This window comes from Eretmochelys imbricata, chromosome 13 (genome assembly GCF_965152235.1).
Source record: "Eretmochelys imbricata isolate rEreImb1 chromosome 13, rEreImb1.hap1, whole genome shotgun sequence".
Taxonomy (NCBI): domain Eukaryota; kingdom Metazoa; phylum Chordata; order Testudines; family Cheloniidae; genus Eretmochelys; species Eretmochelys imbricata.
In genome coordinates this window covers 18,601,354-18,620,327 of record NC_135584.1, presented here as the reverse complement: position 1 = coordinate 18,620,327, position 18,974 = coordinate 18,601,354, and the positions used below count along the sequence as shown (strand labels likewise).

Below are 18,974 nucleotides of genomic sequence, written 5' to 3'. Positions count from 1 at the left end.
CCAACTCCCTAGTGGTAGAAGCGGTTAACCACAGGGAGCGACAAGGTCAACCCGGGGCTACCCCTAAGAACAGACTCGAAGACACTAGACTTGTTTGGGCATAAGATTTATTTGTCCTCTAGTCTCCAGTGGAGGGTGGCCAACCATCAAGCCCTCCTGGGACACTATCATTTTAACATGTGGCCAGTTCGAGGGCTCTCTTCCTCAGGCTTCTAGGAAGGAGTTCCAGGCAGTTATGGAGGAGGGCACGACTGCAGCCAGGGCAAAGCTCCAGGCAGCATCGGATGCGGCAGACACTGCCTCCCGAACCATGGCCTCGGCCATCGCCATGCGCCGGGCATCCTGGCTGCTCCTCTCTCGCTTGTCCACGGAGGCTCATCAGTTGATGCAAGATCTTCCCTTCGATGGGAAAGCCCTATTTGTGGAACAGACAGACAATAAGCTCCATGACCTAAAGGACTCCCGCATTACCCTTAAAACGCTGGGCCTGTATGTTTCTGGCCCTGCCCGCAAGCGGTTTAAGCTGCAGCAACCTCAGAGCCAGGCAAGCCACCCTCACCTGGAGCCTCCCTGTAAGAAATCCAGAGGCTACAAGCGGCATCCTAGCCAACAGCCTTTGCAGGCCTCTCAGTCAAGCTCAATCCTCAATCAGGTGGCAAGCGCTCGTTTTGAGGATATGCCCAAGGGCAACCTACCGGACTATTCCCAGTATCCTTCCTCACCTATTTTTGCCAGGCGCCTTTCTGCTTTCCTCCCTGTGTTGGCATCTATAACATTGAACCGATGGGTCCTCAGTACAGTGGAGTGGGGTTACACCTTCAGTTACTTTCTATTCCTCCTTCCCAGCCCTCTTTCCCCTTCCCTCTTCAGGGACCCTTCTCACGAGAGTCTCCTCGCGCAGGAGGTAGAGGGGTTACTGCAGCTAGGTGCGGTGGAGGTCGTTCCTCCAGAGTACAGGAACAAGGGGTTCAATTCCTACTACTTTTTAATCCCGAGGGCCAAAGGCAGTCTGCAACCTATCCTGGACCTGCAAGACTTGAACTGCTGCCTAGCAAAGGTGAAGTTCCGCATAGTCTCCCTGGCCTCCATCATCCCCTCCCTGGATCCAGGAGACTGGTACACAGCCCGTGATCTGAAAGATACATACTTTCACATCGCCATCTTTGAGGGACACAGACGCTTCCTCCAGTTTACGGTAGGTCCCAAACACTATCAGTTTGCGGTCCTCCATTTGGCACTGCGGGCATTTACCAAGTGTATGTCGATGGTGGCTGCTTACCTCAGATGTTGGGGTGTCCAGATCTACGCATACCTCGACGACTGGCTAGTCAAGGGCAGCTCCAGATCCAAAGGGATGTTGCGAAGTTATTAGCCACCTGCCATCGTCTTGGCCTGTTGACAAAAAAATGACAAAAAAAATCCACATTAGTTCCAGTACAGAGGATAGAGTTCATCGGAGCGGTGCTCGACTTGATCTACGCCAAGGTGTTCCTGCTGCTGGAAAGATTCAGGGCACTGACAGACCTCATTGCAAAAGTCTCCACATTTCCCCTGACCACGGCCAGGGTTTGCCTGTGCCTACTAGGTCACATGGCAGCATGTACATATGTGGTGCACCACACCATGCTCCGGATGTGACCCCTGTAGCAATGGCTGCTGACAGTCTACTCCTAGTCCAGGGACCTCCTGGAAAAGGTTGTTCCCATCCCGTTGATGGTACTTACCTCGCTGCGATGGTGGACCAACCCCAGGAAAGTCCTGGAAGGAGTTCCCTTCATCAGTACTCCTCACTCAGCTGGAACACCCACAAGGAAAAATTGGTGGGTGCGGAGCACCCATCAACAGCTCCCCAGCCTAGCTCACCACCGCCTCTGCTCAGCCTCCCCTGAGTGGGCTGACGTGTCCTGCTTCTCCCCCCTCCCTCCCAGTGCTTGCACCGCGAAACAGCTGTTTCGTGCTGCAAGCCTGGGAAGAAGGGGAACATGGTGTGCTTGGGGAAGAGGCAGGGCCAGGGTGGGGATTTGGGGAGGGATCCAATAGGGGCAGGGAGGGTGCAGAGTTGGGGCTGGGGTGGGGCTGGGGGGGGTCCACCAGCACCCACCAGCACCAACAAAAGTTGGCACCTGTGGTCAAGTTGGTTTTGGACGCCTCGGACCTTGGCTGGGGGGCACACCTCGGCACCCTCCAAACCCAAGGTATGTGGTCCCCAGAGGAAATGACACTAACATAAACATCCAAGAGCTCAGGGTGGTGCGCAGAGTGTGCGCGGTCTTCCTACCTCACCTGTTGGGCAGAGTAGTCAGTCCTGACAAACAACACAGCCTTGATGTTCTACGTCAACAGACAAGGGGGAGCACAATTCTCAACCCTCTGCCAAGAGGAACTCTGTCTCTGGGACTTCTGCATCGGCCACGGAATCCATATAGAAGCGTGTCGCCTTCCAGGTGCCAAGAGCATGCAAGTAGATCACCTAAGCAGGGACTTCTCCTCTCACCATGAGTGGGTTTTCCACCCGGAGGTAGCCGGCATGATCTTCCAGAGGTGGGGAACTCCCCAAGTGGATTTGTTCACCACCAGGCAGAACAGGAGGTGCCACGGGTTTTGCTCCACTTGGTGTCTGGGCAAGGGTTCCCTCTCCAATGCCTTTTTCCTGCTGTGGGCAGGAAGCCTGATGTATGCATTCCCTCTGATTCCACTGATCAGCAAGGTCCTAGCAAAAATCAAGAGAGGTTATCATTATCGCCCTAGCATGGCCTCACCAGCACTGGTTTGGGACGCTATCAAGCTTGTCAGCGATCCCTCCATGGCCCCTGCCGAACTGACCGGACCTGCTGTCACAGGATCATGGTCGACTCTTGCATCCCAATCTCGCGTCCCTCCACCTCATGGCTTGGATGTTGCATGGCTGAACCCCGAGGAACAGGCCTGTTTGAAAGGGGTCCAAAAGGTCCTCCTCAAGAGTAGAAAGCCCTCAACTAAACAGACGTACCTGGCAAAGTGGACGAGGTTCTCCTGTTGGACAGCCCAATAGGGCATCTCCCCTGTGACTGCACCAAAGAATGCAATCTTAAACTACCTGCTTCATTTGAGGAACCAGGGCCCAGCACACTCCTCTATCAGGGTGCATCTGGTGGTCATTTCTACCTTTCATCTTCCAATCCAGGGGAGACAGTGTTCTCCCATGACATGACGGTCAGGTGCCTCAGATGCCTCGAGACTTTTTCCTCAAGTTCGGTCCCTGGCCCCTCAGGGGGATCTCAACTTGGTTCTGTCCAGGCTCATGGGTGCACCCTTTGAGCCTTTGGCCTCATGCCCTCTGTCTCACCTATTGTGGATGGTAGCTTTCGTGGTGAAGCAAGTCTCCAAGCTGCAAGCCCTGACCTTTAGAACTGCCATACACAGCCTTCTATAAGGACAAGGTCCAACTCCGGCCCCACCTGTCCTTCCTTCCCAAAGTGGTGTCTACTTTCCACATGAGCCAGGACATCTTCCTTCCGGTCTTCTTCCCTAAGCCCCATGAGACTAGTGAAGAGAGGCACCTTCATGGTTTGGACGTAAGAAGGGCCCTGGCTTTCTAACTAGATCGGACAAAGCCTTTTTGTAAGCTTTTCTTCTCTACAGCTGATAGGATGAAGGGCCTCCCGGTCTCCACACAGAGGATTTCTAACTGGATCACCTCTGGCATTCAGACCTGCTATGAGTTGGCATGAGTCTGTCCGCCGCAAATCGTCCAAGCCTACTCAACCACAGTGCAGGCATCTTCGGCAGCCTTCCTGGCACACTTCCCGATCCAGGACATCTGTCGAGCCATGACGTGGTCCTTGGTACACACGTTCACGGCCCACTACGCCATCACTCAGCAGGCCAGGGACGACGCTGGGTTCGGCAGAGCTGTGCTGCAATCTACACGTCCATGAACTCCTACCCACCTCCGAGGGGTACTGGTTGGGAGTCACCATAGTTGAATGGACATGAGCAAGCACTCGAAGCAGAAAAGACCATTAACTTTTTCATAACTGGTGTTCTTCGAGATGTGTTGCTTACGTCCATTCCACAACCCGCCCTCCTTCCCCACTATAGGAGTTTCCGGCAAGAAGGAACTGAGGGTGGGGGGAACTGGTGGCACCCTATATACCGCAGCACGTGCGCGCCACTCCAGGGGGTGCTGGAGCCAGTCCCCTATGTATACTGCTGAGGGAAAAACTTCCGGCACTGGTGCATGTGGCGAGTACACACACCTAAGTTGAATGGCTGTAAGTAACACATCTTGAAGAACACCAGTTACGGAAAAGGTAACTGTCTTTTCTAGGAGTGATCAGCAACTTTTTAAGATGGACATTTGGTGTTGCTTTGTTGTGTAACAATGTATAGTTGAAACTTTTATCTAACTTCTTATTTTAATCTGAAACTTTCTAGGATTAGTTGCTTGGCTGCAATTTGTCTAACACAGGCCTGGATGATGTGGAAATTTATAAATTTCCAGCTAAAGAAATGGAGAGAGCATATCCAGAACCAGATTCCTAAGAAAAAAATAACTTACACAAAGAGTAAATCAACAAAAAAAGAACCAAACAGAGGTCAGTAGGGTTTTTTTAATTCACTTCAGATATATACTATAAATATATTTATGCTTGATTTGTTCTTGAAATCTTTTTGTATTTTCCTTGTATCAATTCCCAAGGAAGCTAACTTGTGGTCCATTTCTTATTATATGGTGAAAATAGATGTCATTTTTCAGTTCCTCAAAGTTAGAAAATAGTTTCCTTCAAAATATACTTACTCATGGTATGCTGTATTGCATGTTGCTAACTCGAGCCAGCAGAAAGACAATACTGCACTATAATAAAAACCTAAATTAACAAAAGCCCACAGAGCTAATGTTCTTTCTAGAGTTGATGTCCTTTAGTGAACTCTGCACAGATACAGATTCCACAAATTCTGCATATTACTAGGTTGAAAAGTTTAAAAAAATTAGTCTTAAAAGTTCTGTTACAACTTTAGAATACATCTTTTTAAATGCTTACAAATAAAAACTGTACGTTGTCTATTTTATCCTGATTAGTGAGGCTTTTAAGGTGGCCGTTTTTTTTCTCGATGACCATAAATTCTACTTTTATTTAATTTTAGGTAATTAACAAATTGCTGTCACTTATTCTTCTAAATTCAACACCAAATTACAGAGACTTCTTTTTATAGTGACAGTTGGACCCTTTAAAAAAAAAAAAAACTACTGTGAAATTAAATTGTAATCACTAGGGGACCTGTAATGAACAAAGATTTCCTATTATAGTGCATAGGCAAGATTTGGAAGAAAATTACATCTAGTAGGAGAACTAACCCTATTTGGCAGAAGTAGGCTGGGAGTCTTCACCTGTAAGATCCAGTACAGTGCTCTCATGAGAAGCCTATTACCAGTTGCTGGAATTTCTACCAGGATGCTGTCTCTGGACCCTTTTTGGGAGCTCCCTTGTTCATATCTTTCTGTACCTAAGAGGCTGTGGTACTTCAGATTTAGATACGCTACTAAGCACATACTCTAGTGCCCCTGGAAGTCAATGGAAATACTCCCATTGATCTTAATGGGTGTCGGAGAAGCAGCTTTTACTCTCCACTACCTTTCAGAGCCTTCAAGCTGCTGTAAAAGAAGTGTGTCTGCTTCTCTACTTCTCCTCCAGCCTTATGGATCCTTCTCTTTTTTTCCTATGTATAACTACACTGCTGCTCTTTATTGTTTTTCCATACAGAAGCATGAAATTGACACTATTCTTGAGCTTCACAGCTGCCCACAGTATTTTAAATAGCAACAGTGAAACTGTAATCTTGTGGACTTCACACTCTGCTGTAGGTGGAAAAATCAATGACCAGGAGAGGTTGAACGTCTGTAGGTGCAGGAGGACAACACTGCATTGGTTTACACTTACCCTTACCCTTGCAATCATAAGGGCTAGAATGTGGGGTGGGGGAGGGTTGTTTTGGTTTGATTTCGTTTTGGTTTGTTTTTGTTTTGGTTTGTTTAAATCTGATTCTGCTGAAGTTGATGGTGGTGGTCCCCTAAATCCCCAGGCCAAGCTTCCCACTTGCTTAGAGTGAGTGGATTTTTCAAGCTCTGAATAGAGGGATCCAGGCTAGCTTGAAGTTAACTCATACAGGTTGATTCGCAGTGACTGCACGAGATTTTAATACTATGGGACAAATATCGTAGGTTACCATAGACTTTTATTGTGTTAGCATTGATAGTTCACAAACAACTATAGTAAAAAAAAATCTTCAGGTTCCATCCTCCACTGGCAAAAGGAATGATAGGGAGAGTTAGTAGGTAAGTATTCTATAAGTCCTTCAAAACATTACCTTGTTCCACCTCTCTACTGGAAGACCCCAGAACTTTGCCTAAATTTAGTGTTGAATATTGTCACCTGATGTTTTTAGGTTTGCATATCAACTTTTTGTTCTACAGAGGCAAATAGCATTTTACCTGTACTTTAGCTTTCCCTGTTTTAAAATTTCAGCTAACTTTGTCAATGGAGCAGTAAAATTAGAAGATGGAGCATCGCCCAGAACCAGAAAATCAAAAGTATTATGAGATGGAAGCTGAAATCGGAAGATGACATATTGACAGAAAACTGTGATTAAAAAATATCTGTCACTGCAGAATCATAGGCTATTTGTCTGTCTTGTTATGATTTAAATGGACACTATCAAGTTAAAATATATTTTAAACACATTTTTATTAATACATAACTTATGAAAACTGGTCACTTTTTAATCTAATTTACTTTACAATTAGTGTTTGCCTCTTTCAGTTTCACTCAACTTGGACAATGAAAATAGACAAATCACTTGCACTTTCTGGCTCTTAGTAGCACAATTCTGCAATGTTTGAGTGACAGACATTTCAGGGGATATTTCAGTCTAAACAATCTGTTTATTTGAAATTTAAAAAAAAAACAACTTGGAAACATTTTCATTAATATTACGGTTTAGAAAACTGGTGGTTTTACAAAACCTAAATTCTGGACCAAAAATATCTGACCATGTATGTTTAACTTTAAACTTTTGCACAACAGACTCTTCTTTTTATCACATTCTGATATTGGAGTAAGAGATAGTATGTCTGAAATACATGTTAGCATGGCAAAAAAAAAAAAAAGTGAATGACATCTACTTCCCTTCAAAGAATATATAAAACTTGATTTATATAACCTGTTCATCAAGTTCTGATTTAATATACCTAACTTCCTCTTAGGTGATTGTGATATTTTCGGTAGACACACAGATTATTGGATGCAGTCGCCTTGCAGAATTGCCAGTGTACATAGGGAGTTTTGAAATAGATTGTAATGTCTTGTTTGGAAACAAGTTGCCAATTAAACATCTAGGGTGAAATCCTGGTGCCACTGAAATAAGTAGAAAAGCTGTCATAGATTTTAGTGAGGCCAGCATTTTACCCTATGGCCAAATTTTGTGAAAATGTTCCCTGGTAATTTTTCTTTAATTTTGGCACTGACCTGTTTGAAAGTTACACGTGGCTTTTTCATAAAGACTATGAAATTGAGTTCAGGAAATGTACTTTCTGTAACTGCAATTTTTTTTTTTTAAGGTGCTAAGATTTTTAATTACTTACATTAGGCTGCCACTTGTTTTGGTTTCAAATTCAGATTTAAGTTTTTATATCTCCATAGCTCATTACTTAAACACTTTTTTAGATATGATTTATATTTAAATCTGTAGACCATTTCAGAATGTCTTTTCAGAAGTACTAAAGTCTGATGCTGGTATAATTAAGTGGTCTAGTAAACACTGCATTATAGGCCTCTTATCCCCAACCAATGGCATCGGTTTTGTATGGATTCTTGTACTACTTGCCATCCTTTCAGCCAATTGGATCCTATTTCTCCAGCACACAAAATTCTGTTCAGAAAACAGTTGACTTATGCAGTAGAGCTGACTTTATAATATATGCCTTGGGTGCATAAAACACTAGAGATGTGCATTAAATTACACTGTCACATGTTCTGAAGTGTCTGTTGTGGTTAAGATTTAGGAAGAAGGTTTACAGTTCCTTAAGTATTAATGCCACAAAATATCATATATACAACTTTCTTGAAAGAATAGTTATTTAAAATTTATCCATATGTAGGTTTTTCTTTAATACTATTTCTCCCCTCCCTCCCTTCACTGGCTGACCAGGTTCTTTCTCGTACCCTATCTTGTGTTCCTTGAAGCAGTGCAGTGTCTTTTAGTTTTTTAGTGAAGTGAAGCAGAATCTAGTAGGACTGTTGAGGGGCCACTTGTAAAAAGTTCAGCTGTATCTACCCAATTTCTCCCACTAGAAACTGGCTATAGACCACCTATTCATTTCAGATTGACCCATGCATTCACATACAGTAGAAACAGTTTTTTGGCATGTTCACCTAAGCTACACTCCATTAAATATAAGTATTTGCAACTTATCACACAGCATGTTCAGAGCACTTTACAAGCATAAATCCTCATAACCCTCCAGTGAGGCAGGTAAATAGCAGTGTTCTCAGTATATAAGAAACTGACAGATTAAGTGACTTGTCCAAGGACACAGTGAGGATCATTGCCTCTGCTGGGAGTAGAAATCAGGATTCCTAATTCCTAGTCCAGTGAATGAATCACACCTGACTGCTGACCACACTTCTGTGAAAAGCAAGCGAGTGAGAGACTGAAGGTTCCATATCGTATTACCAATCCCTGGAGCCATCCGATTTCTTAATCTTAGGTGTTGCCACGTTGATCTAAGCGCTTGTTTGACTATGATAACTGATATTTTTGTAAGTTACCTACATTGTCATGACTGGTATATCTAATGCTATTTAAGTCTTATGAACCCATTTTCTAATTTGCCCTAACTGTTCCCATGTGCAAATGGTATGTAGGAGTATCATGTGTGATTTCTCATAAACCTGTACATTTCTACTAAAAATGTTTACCATGGAACTAAAATATATATTTTTTTAACAATTTTAATAAATGTATTTGTATAATCATGAATGCCTCATTTGATGAAAGTATCATCTTATGAGCAGTTTTGGTGTGACCTGCTTAGTCTCTCTACCATACTGCTCACAAGACAATGCTTTCTCTGATAAGTAACTGCAACTGTAAGTATACCGTACATTTAGGTTTTGGGCCACTTTCCAGCTGAAATGGCCAAAAACTAGTTATTATATAGGTAAAATCTTTTACCCCGAGAAGGGAATTCCTACACTAAGGACACTGTGAATACAGGATAAAAGTTATATTGCTTTTACATTACAGATGCAAATATTTTCTTAAATAAGAATTTTTTCCTTTTCCCCCATCCATCGCAAAAACATTCAGACCAAGATTTTCCGGGGGAGAAAAAAGGGGCGGGGGGAGACTAAAATTAGGCTACATCTATACCTATGCACCTAAAAAGGGGACAGATTTTCCAAAGCATGGAACCCCCAGCAGTTACAATTAAGTAGCCAGATTCCCAGAATGGACACTGCAGAGTATTCAACACTCTTCAAACTCTGGCCACTTATTTAGGAGCCTAAGTGGTAACTTGATTTTAGGGTCCTGTTTTTTTCAAAATTTTAGCCCCAATCTTTTTTCCTTTAATATTATGGAAAAGTACATTTCTAGCACCCTGATTATGAATTCACTGAACAAAATGTACTTGAATGCTATTCTTGTTGCATGTCATACATAATGGACACTTTAAGGAATCTACACTTCTGAAGTCAAATAATTTAAGTGAAACATTTGAAGTGTCCTTGGCGCATAATTATTGTGTGTATACGCACGTACAACATCTGTAAAATAAAGATAGGAATCTCAGTCTTGTAGCACGAGAGAAACTCCCACTATTTCTTTTAAAGGTAAAAATCATTGTTTTTTGTCATTCTGTTGCATTTTTGGATGCTCACTGTGGAATATCAAAATGCGTGAAATGAACTAGGTCTGTGCCTTAATATTAAGACATTTCAGTAAACTTTAAACAACTTGCAGCAAAAAAAAAAAAGTTCTTTGCACTTAATGCAATGTGTTTTGACAACTTTACAGTGTAATTCTACATATGTTTCAGTGACTGTTTGGAATATCAAATAATGGAAGATGGAAAGTTGGAGATGGGACGGATGTGGCTTATTCACACAAAGCAAGTGTGACTTGCATTAGGGAGCAGACTCTGAACTGGCTGTTCTGAGGCAGGGACTTTTGTGTGATGACTAGAAGTGGTAATAACTAAAAATAGTAACTTGATCTTATTGTTCAAAATTCCGTGTAGGTTAATATGTAGACTGATTATTTCTGTTTTCAGTTTTTGTTGCTGTTTGTTTTTTGGAGAGGTGGGTTGTTGGTTTTTTCTACCTGATTTGAGCGTGGGTGACAATAACATGTAAGGGGGAAGGGAAGATTATGGGTTAGGGATGTAGAAGTTAGGATACTAGTAAGACTAATAAATAACTGTACTAATGTTCCCTTTTGATTATGAGTACAAAGCCCTGAACCCACCTAATAATAATTTTTATTGTATTTGAAAGACTAAATTTTAACAATCTTCAAAAATAAGAACCCAATCTCTGTACACTGCAGCCTGTCTTGAATTCATTTTATACTGCCAAATAAAATTTCACACTTTGTTTTGTTCCATGGTGGGAAGAAACTTTGTGACACGTTCAGGACTCATGTACTTGTATTAAGCACAATACTTAGGAGGAAGCTATGAAAGAGGGGTCAGCAATTACAAATTTCCAAGTGATTGACCATTGATTTTTTTTTAAATTTTGTACATTTGGACATATTGTCCAACAACCTCTTCTACCATCTTTGAAACAACAACCAAAATACTAAACTAATCTATATCTCTGAAGCTATAACAAAACCCTAATTCTGCAAAGCATACTTAACTCTCATTGACTTCAATGAGACTGATGTGCATAAGTGCTTTGCTACATTGGGGCCTAACTCAAATATATTTAATTCAGGATTACGGTTGGGAGTGCATACTGCCTCTTCATCTTTAAAGCACATTGGTGTCAAGGGTGGAATTCTCAGAGTGCCTAAATGTCTTAAGAGCACTTAGGACTTGTGCCCAGAGACCCAAAGGTATTTAGGCCCCAAACTCCCTTTGGAATCAAGGGGCATTAGAGGCCTAAATATCTTTGAGGATCTGGGCCTTGTATTTCTAAATAAAATAAGCCCAAACTTTTAAAAGTATTTAGGTGCCTAATTCCCCACTGATTTCAGTGGGAGTTAAATGTCTAAATACCTTTAAAAATCTGGATCTTAGGCACTTCTGGAAATATTACCCAAAGTGTTTAAGATCATACACTAACAACATGTATTTTATCACAAGTAATGAATTTCCTTGTTTTTGTAGGTTTGTCAGACCTTCACAAAACTAGTTTGATATTTTTCATTTTAATAGTATTATAAACTTCAAATACATTAAAGGCCAAGTTCTGCATCTATGTTTTCTTCAGCCCCATTGACTTAGCTGAGGTTGTATGAGATCTCAGTGCAAAATCTGAGGCAAAAACTCTCTAGTGCTGTGACAACTCTATGAATAGTCCTATTAATTTGTATAAGCATTTTACTTAAATCATAAATAATCTTAGTCATTTCAGTCAATTTTCTGTTCTGTCCTGTCCTGTATAGTTTTAGACTTCAGTCGCACGTCAGGAGTCCTTCAGAGGTAAGGTTTATTTGGGGGAGGGGAGCATGCTTAGTAAAGTCACCTGACAAAAGCTCTTATCAGTTTCAAATAGAAAAAACTTACTGTGCAAATAACTTATTGTGAAACCAAAATTGGATCCTCTTATTTTAACCCTCAGAACATGAAACTTGTATTTTTTAAATTTTGAACTGTTATTTAAAACCACTGTACAGATTTACTGATGCTGTTTTTGTGGCAGTACTTCAACTAGGGCCTGATCCAACTATTAAAGTCAACAAAAAGACTCCCAACAGGAGTTGGATCAGGCCCTAATGGTACATATTTTCTTTCAGAGTTTGCTTCACTCTAGCTCCAAGATGTATATGAGAAAAACTTCTAAATGCACAATATTGTCAAATAATGAAGCAGTGGTACTTCACATGCTATAAATTTATTTATTTAATTGGGTTTCCTATTAGATGATTTGGCAGAGGGAGCAATGAACTATGATTTTTATAAATGTATCATCTACATCTTTCAGAGTAACAGCCGTGTTAGTCTGTATTCGCAAAAAGAAAAGGAGTACTTGTGGCACCTTAGAGACTAACCAATTTATTTGAGCATGAGCTTTCGTGAGCTACAGCTCACTTCATTGGATGCAACTACATCTACATCTGATTGTCTCCCAACGTTACCTATTGGAATGGCTGCTATATCTAGTTAAGTTGGAGGTACATTGCTACTTGGAATACACTCTCTGATGCAATCATTAATCTGTCTGAATGTTGGCTGCTTCCCCCCCCCCCCCAAAAAAAACGTAATATATGCTAGTACTGAGAACTGTTGGCTAAAAAGGACCTCAATACTGTAAATGGTAAAGTTATAAATATTAAACCTCTCTTTGTTACTAGTTTTAAGCCTCAGAAGTTGAAACTATGGATTTAACTATCATAAACAAGAGAGTAATGTTTACAAACTGTAATAGTGTCTTAACATTTTTTTACAATTATCCAGTAAAATTCTTATGTAGAGTTGACTCTACACTTAAACCAGCAATGTACTCCATATTATATTGCTCATGAACCATGATTAATGTGGAACTGTCTGATTGCAACAAATATGGAAGCTTGGTTTTTTAATTGATGTTAAACTGTACTTTCCGTTTAATTTAACTGATTTGTCTGTTCTCTTCCAGTTAATCTACTTGAGTGCTGAAATGCATTGCTTTTTCTAATGCATCAAGAAAAATTACTCTGTTTAAAACATCTCTTTATCCACCACTATATAGGCTAAAATTGTGCTAAAACACCATCAGTTATTTTACTTTTGACCCCTGTAAAGTTTATGTAATTGGTTGGTTGTTTGTTTTTGTTTGTTTGTAAAACATAGCACAAAAGCTATGTTTTCTGATGTATGTAAACTAGTGATTATTCATTTGCTTGGTAAAATGTCTAATAGGAGACCTTGCTCCATAGAAAGTTTTTTGCTGGTATTCTGTAACTGTTTCTGAAATGTATTTATGATACTTTTATAATTCTGTAATTTTAATTTTTTTTGTTGCCATTAAATCCATGTTTTATTACTACACTAAATCAGTTGCTTTTTGTAGTTTGGTCAATTAAGTAGTCAAGCCATCTGAAAAGCACTAACAGTGCCTATGGAGAAAGTATTATACCAAGTGTGCACATAACCATGCAAAGTGCATCTGGGTTTATTCCCATTTTCCAACATTTTATCTCTTTCCTGGTGATAATCTTTGCTTAGTGCCTGCTGACAGGAGGCACCTCTTTCTTCTGTCTCCATGGTACACATAATGATCCTTCTATGCTGGTCCAGACAGTGGTTATGAGGAATTTTCTACATTAGGTTGATTCTCCCCTTCCCTACACACCACCCCCCAGAAGTGCAGCTACACAAATGTATTGCTGCTAAGCCCTTACGTAGACACTTGCACCAATATAAAGCAGGTAAGTTGCAATTTTTACAGCTGTGCAGCATGTCTATATTTAGGCTTTGTTTACACTTAAAAGTTATGTCTGACCCATGCAAATATGTAGGGGAAAAACCATACCCCTGCGTGACATACCTATACCAACAAAAGCCCCAGGGTAGATGCAGTGATGTTGATAGAAGAGTGCTTCTGTCTACATAGGTAATGTTTGGGGATGTGTTGTTCCTAAACCTACAGAAAAAGTTCCATCAGCATAGGCTGCATCTACATTATGCCTGCATGACAACTGTAGGCTCTCCAAGAGTTCTAACTCCAATGCAAAGGGGTGCCATCTTCCCAATTACTATATGCAAATAATACTATATATACAGTGCTTTGCAAATGTTAACTCAGTGTAGTATATGCATGGTGAGACCTTCCCCACTCCCATCCCCAAAAAAGAGCCTGACCCATTGACTTTCAATTGTAATTGTGCTCATAGGCTTTTTTGAAAATCCCATCTTCCACCTGGAATCTATTTGGTTCTTTTTTGCTCATGCAGCACTAACTATAGAATTTGCAGGAAGAACATAGTAAAATTTTGTCAATAATGCATGAGCCCAACTAAAATCGACTGCAAAGTAGAGTGAACAAACATCATTTTTTACAACAAAACTGCACTTAGTCATTTCTTCAAATTTAGAAAATTATGTTTGATTCCAGGAAAGAAAACACCCCTCTAAATTGCAGAAAGCATGTTAAGTAATACATTAAAAATGGATGTGGAGTCAACTAAAGGAGAATCCTCCATGCAACATTAAGGAAATGTGCAGTCTGGGGGGGAATTAAATCTCATGTTTTAGGAATAGAGGAGGGAAGGGTAGATGCAGGTTTTATTACTGGGACCTGTGGAGTTCTAGAACTTTTTCTAGATTCCTATTTGATCTGCCTCTTAAGCTGAAACAAATATTTTTCCCAGGAGCCTTCCTGAAGCTCTGGAAAATTAGATACTAAAATAGCTAACGTGTAATAGTATTTATAAATACAGCTGCTAATTAACATTTGACAGAACTTTGAGCAAAATGTCAGGCCTCTAGGAGCATAAAGTATCATCCCTTGTAAAGTATGTGTATGTGGATAGTCCTTGGTTGACGCACCTGAGCCAGAGCTGATTCTATGAAGGATAACTTCATCTGAGTAAGCACTACCCTAGTAGGCAAACATGTCTTTTGGAAGGTGCTAAACAGTGATCAGGCTACTGATTACTGTAACTCATAATTACTTTATTTCTGACCAATTGGGGTTCTGACAAAGGAATCAACTTCCAGCTAAGAACTGGATACTTATTTGGTCTACCACTATCAGGTGATGAATGTGTACAATTACTGAAAGTGTGTAAAGGGCTCATGACCTGTCTGCCCAGTCCTTGCTGGTAGCCGAGGCAAGGAGAGCCCATTTTCTTGTACTTGAGGGTGTTTAATATACAAGAGTTCAGTAACTTTATCCATAGGACCATAAATCATTGAAAAGACATCGTTTTTCTTTTTTTAGTAATTACTTTTACTATCCTTTTACCTCCTGAAAAGTAGTTAGGGTGGGGCTCTACTTACTTCCAATTATGGAATTGGAAAGTACTTCAAATGAAACTCTCATTCCTTAATTCATCTGGCTGCATGGAGTCTTACTCTGTTTCTGAAAAGGATGTCTCTAACATGCTCTTGAGGCAGCAATTTGGCTGGTGTTCTCAAGCTAAGTTTGTAGCTTCATCAAGTAATGCTGAGGCATAAATGTGTTGGGTTTTTTTGACATTTATATTTGGAGTATACATTATTCCCAGGAATATGCCTACAGGTATCGGAGTAACAGCCGTGTTAGTCTGTATTCTCAAAAAGAAAAGGAGTACTTGTGGCACCTTAGAGACTAACCAATTTATTTGAGCGTGAGCTTTCGTGAGCTACAGCTCACTTCATCAGATGCATACCGTGGAAACTGCAGAAGACATTATATACACACAGAGACCATGAAACAATACCTCCTCCCACCCCACTGTCCTGCTGGTAATAGCTTATCTAAAGTGATCATCAAGTGACCACTTTGGATGGGCTATTACCAGCAGGAGAGTGAGTTTGTGTGTGTGGGGGGGGGGGGGGCGGAGGGTGAGAAAACCTGGATTTGTGCTGGAAATGGCCCAACTTGATGATCACTTTAGATAAGCTATTACCAGCAGGACAGTGGGGTGGGAGGAGATATTGTTTCATGGTCTCTGTGTGTAGATAATGTCTTCTGCAGTTTCCACAGTATGCATCCGATGAAGTGAGCTGTAGCTCATGCTCAGATAAATTGGTTAGTCTCTAAGGTGCCACAAGAACTCCTTTTCTTTTTGCCTACAGGTATATATTCCTTAATCAGAACATATAAGCAATCAGGACTTAAAGATGCATAAAAATAAAGAGTTAATGCCCCTCTCTGAATCTAAGGCAAGCTATACGGTGTGGATAGTCTTCTACATTTACATGCAGCCCCTCCGTCTTCCATGGAGCTCCATATAGGTGAAATTCTGCTCATTTGTTGTAAATTACAGGATTAATATTGATAAACATTAATATTTAGATTTTACATATTTAACCTCTAAACAGTGAAAGTCTCTAAAATACATCTACAATAGTTACCCTGAATTTTGAATTCTCAATTATATTTCTACAGCATCTGAATTATCCTCAACCAGAATGTGAATTCAAATACATATATTATTTATAACATTATGCAGATTTGCTGTCCAAATTAGTGTTATAATCTAGTAGGTCCTACTGCAGTAAGGCTTCTTACCCTTACAATATTGACAAATGGATCTATCCTCCTCAAGAATGTATAAACCATTCCATATTTAGACCTATTTTTAAAAAAAATTAGTGATTTTGGATATTTCTGGGTTTCTAACCTGAGACAATTTAAATTGGTCTGAATCCCAGAAGCTGGGTGTTAAGCACTTTCCAATCTTCTCATTGGTAGTCCAGATTTATCATATGTAGCTACTTTTCAATAGTTAAATAGAATTGTTTCTAACTAGAATACAGTCATCAGTTGCTCTAAGTGTTCTAAAAATTTCAATTTGAAAAGTTTTTTTTTTAAATTAGGTAAATGGTTTATTACCAATTTACACTGATACAAATTTAGAAGTGGAATTTACTCTTTTCCACCATATACTAATAAGATTTAAGTTTCAGAGTAACAGCCGTGTTAGTCTGTATTTGCAAAAAGAAAAGGAGTACTTGTGGCACCTTAGAGACTAACCAATTTATTTGAGCATGAGCTTTCGTGAGCCACAGCTCACTTCATCAGATGCATACCGTGGAAACTGCAGCAGACTTTATATATACACAGAGAATATGAAACAATGCCTCCTCCCACCCCACTGTCCTGCTGGTAATAGCTTATCTAAAGTAATCGTCAGGTTAGGCCATTTCCAGCACAAATCCAGGTTTTCTCACCCTCCACCCCCCCCCACAAATTCACTCTCCTGCTGGTGATAGCCCATCCAAAGTGACAACTCTTTACACAATGTGCATGATAATGAAGTTAGGCCATTTCCTGCACAAATCCAGGTTCTCTCACTCCCTCACCCCCCTCCAAAAACCACCCCCATACACACACAAACTCACTCTCCTGCTGGTAATAGCTCATCCAAACTGACCACTCTCCAAGTTTAAATCCAAGTTAAACCAGAACATCCGGGGGGGGGGGTAGGAAAAAACAAGAGGAAATAGGCTACCTCGCATAATGACTTAGATTTAAGTTGTAGAACTGCCTTGCATATTGTAGAAGGCTTATCTTCAAGTACAAGATGCATATAATTTCCATATCTTGAACTACTGTAATATAAATATACAAGATTGTATTTGTCTATGCCTAGTTAATTGAAATTCAGAGATAAAAGTAAGTTTGGTAATAGACAGATGTAGGACTTAACTTACATGCCACATGCTATTTCTTCTAAATAACATAAATTGTTCCAGTGTTAATAATTGTGATTTTGTGATTGCTGTAGCTGCATTTAATGAAAAAAGTTGGTTTTCCTTTCCCCTGCATATACACAGTCTTAATTGGATCATTTATCCCTGCTTTTTAACCTTTTGAGTATAGTCTGACCTTTTTCCCCAGATAAGGGAGCCTTATCCCTGCCTTAATCTCAATCAGGAAACTGCTAAGGAACAAATAAGAGGGCAGATCACCTGCCATAAAATCACTTTTTCATGTCAATATTTGCACAGTGTGTGTTTGGGGGGAAACTCTCCGTCAACACAACAGTGCCTTAACATGAATCCTAAAACTGAGTGAGCTATGGCAGATCTGGTCCCTGTACTAATGCACTCAAATCATGTTGTAACTTAAATCACTGCAGTTCTACGTTATAAAAACGAGATGGTGGCTGCTGCTTTTCTCCCCCATGAAGCTGTCCACATTTTTTGCTATAACCCTTCACGTAGCAAGGGGCAGCCCTTCATAATCCACTACGCATCTGACCTACTCCAAGAGATGCAGCAAACAGCGCTGAGATAATCGCAGAGGCGATGGCCACTTGCAAAGCTCTCTTCCCGCAGCGCGGGGCGACACTCACCACTCACAATAGCAACGCCGCTAAGCTGTTTGGGTGATTGTCTGAAACGCCAGTTTGAATTCTGTAGAAATGTTGGATGAGCCCCCTCCCACCTTCAGTTCCTTGACCCCAAAAGAAAAGCTCTCCAGGGGTGAGTGACTTTCTTCAGCTCCAGCCCGGCGAACACGTACCCCTCTGTTTAACTGGGTCCCTGCGAGCCGTGGGGGCGCCCTGGCAGGGTCGGCGCCTTATCAGGCAGTTGAGCCCCTTGTGGCCATCAAGCGAGCCACAGTCCTAGTAACACAGATACCGACGCGAACCTGAAGAGAACCCTCAAGAGACAGACAAAAGCTGGCTGCTTGTCAAAGGGGGCCCTCCTACAAGAGGGCTGCACGCCGCCGGGCCCTCCCACACGGCTCCCCCCGCACCCTGGGCAGGGCGGAGGCGCTCGGGCCAGCTAGGCAGCCTACGTGCCGGCACGTCCCTTTTCCTTTGGGACGGCTGCCCGGCCTCTGTGCGGTGGTCTCAGCTAGGGTTAAGGGGGGGGGGGTGTACGAGACAAGGTCCCACTGGCGTGGGGGGCACACCGCTCACACAACGCTGTTTTCCCGCCCCGGTACCGGTGTTCTTATTTAACTCCCCAGAACCAGGAAGTCGGATGCCGGAAACAGAATGATTTAAGGGAAAAAAAAATCCTCATCGAGGCCACCGATTGGCGGGGAGCCGCGGAGGCCACTGGGAGAAGAAGTTTAAAAGGGGTGTGTGGCTCGGTGGAGGACTACAGATTCCATGGTGAGTCG

At 41.5% G+C, this 18,974-nt stretch overlaps 1 protein-coding gene and 1 long non-coding RNA gene across 7 annotated transcripts in view; one reads left to right on the top strand and one right to left on the bottom strand.

Moving 5' to 3' along the window:
- The window catches only part of LOC144273877 (translocating chain-associated membrane protein 1-like), a 53,150-nt gene extending 39,908 nt beyond the window's left edge, over positions 1–13,242 (top strand). For all 4 annotated transcript variants that reach the window (XM_077832581.1, XM_077832580.1, XM_077832582.1 and 1 more), the window contains 2 exons: positions 4,417–4,577; positions 6,507–13,242. In XM_077832581.1, the coding sequence (XP_077688707.1) occupies positions 4,417–4,577; positions 6,507–6,580 (235 nt within the window). In that variant the 3' untranslated portion in view covers positions 6,581–13,242. The remainder of the gene's footprint in view (positions 1–4,416; positions 4,578–6,506) is intronic.
- On the bottom strand, positions 97–18,595 carry LOC144273878 (uncharacterized). 3 transcript variants are annotated; one of them, XR_013347805.1, is made up of 4 exons: positions 18,196–18,595; positions 2,279–2,710; positions 1,280–1,392; positions 97–415 (listed from the first exon to the last, which is right to left on the bottom strand). It is a non-coding gene; the product is annotated as an uncharacterized LOC144273878 (long non-coding RNA). The 3 variants fall into 3 exon arrangements; XR_013347804.1 differs by having other exon boundaries at positions 2,284–2,710; XR_013347806.1 differs by lacking the exon at positions 2,279–2,710.
- Between the last annotated feature and the right edge of the window lie 379 nt (positions 18,596–18,974).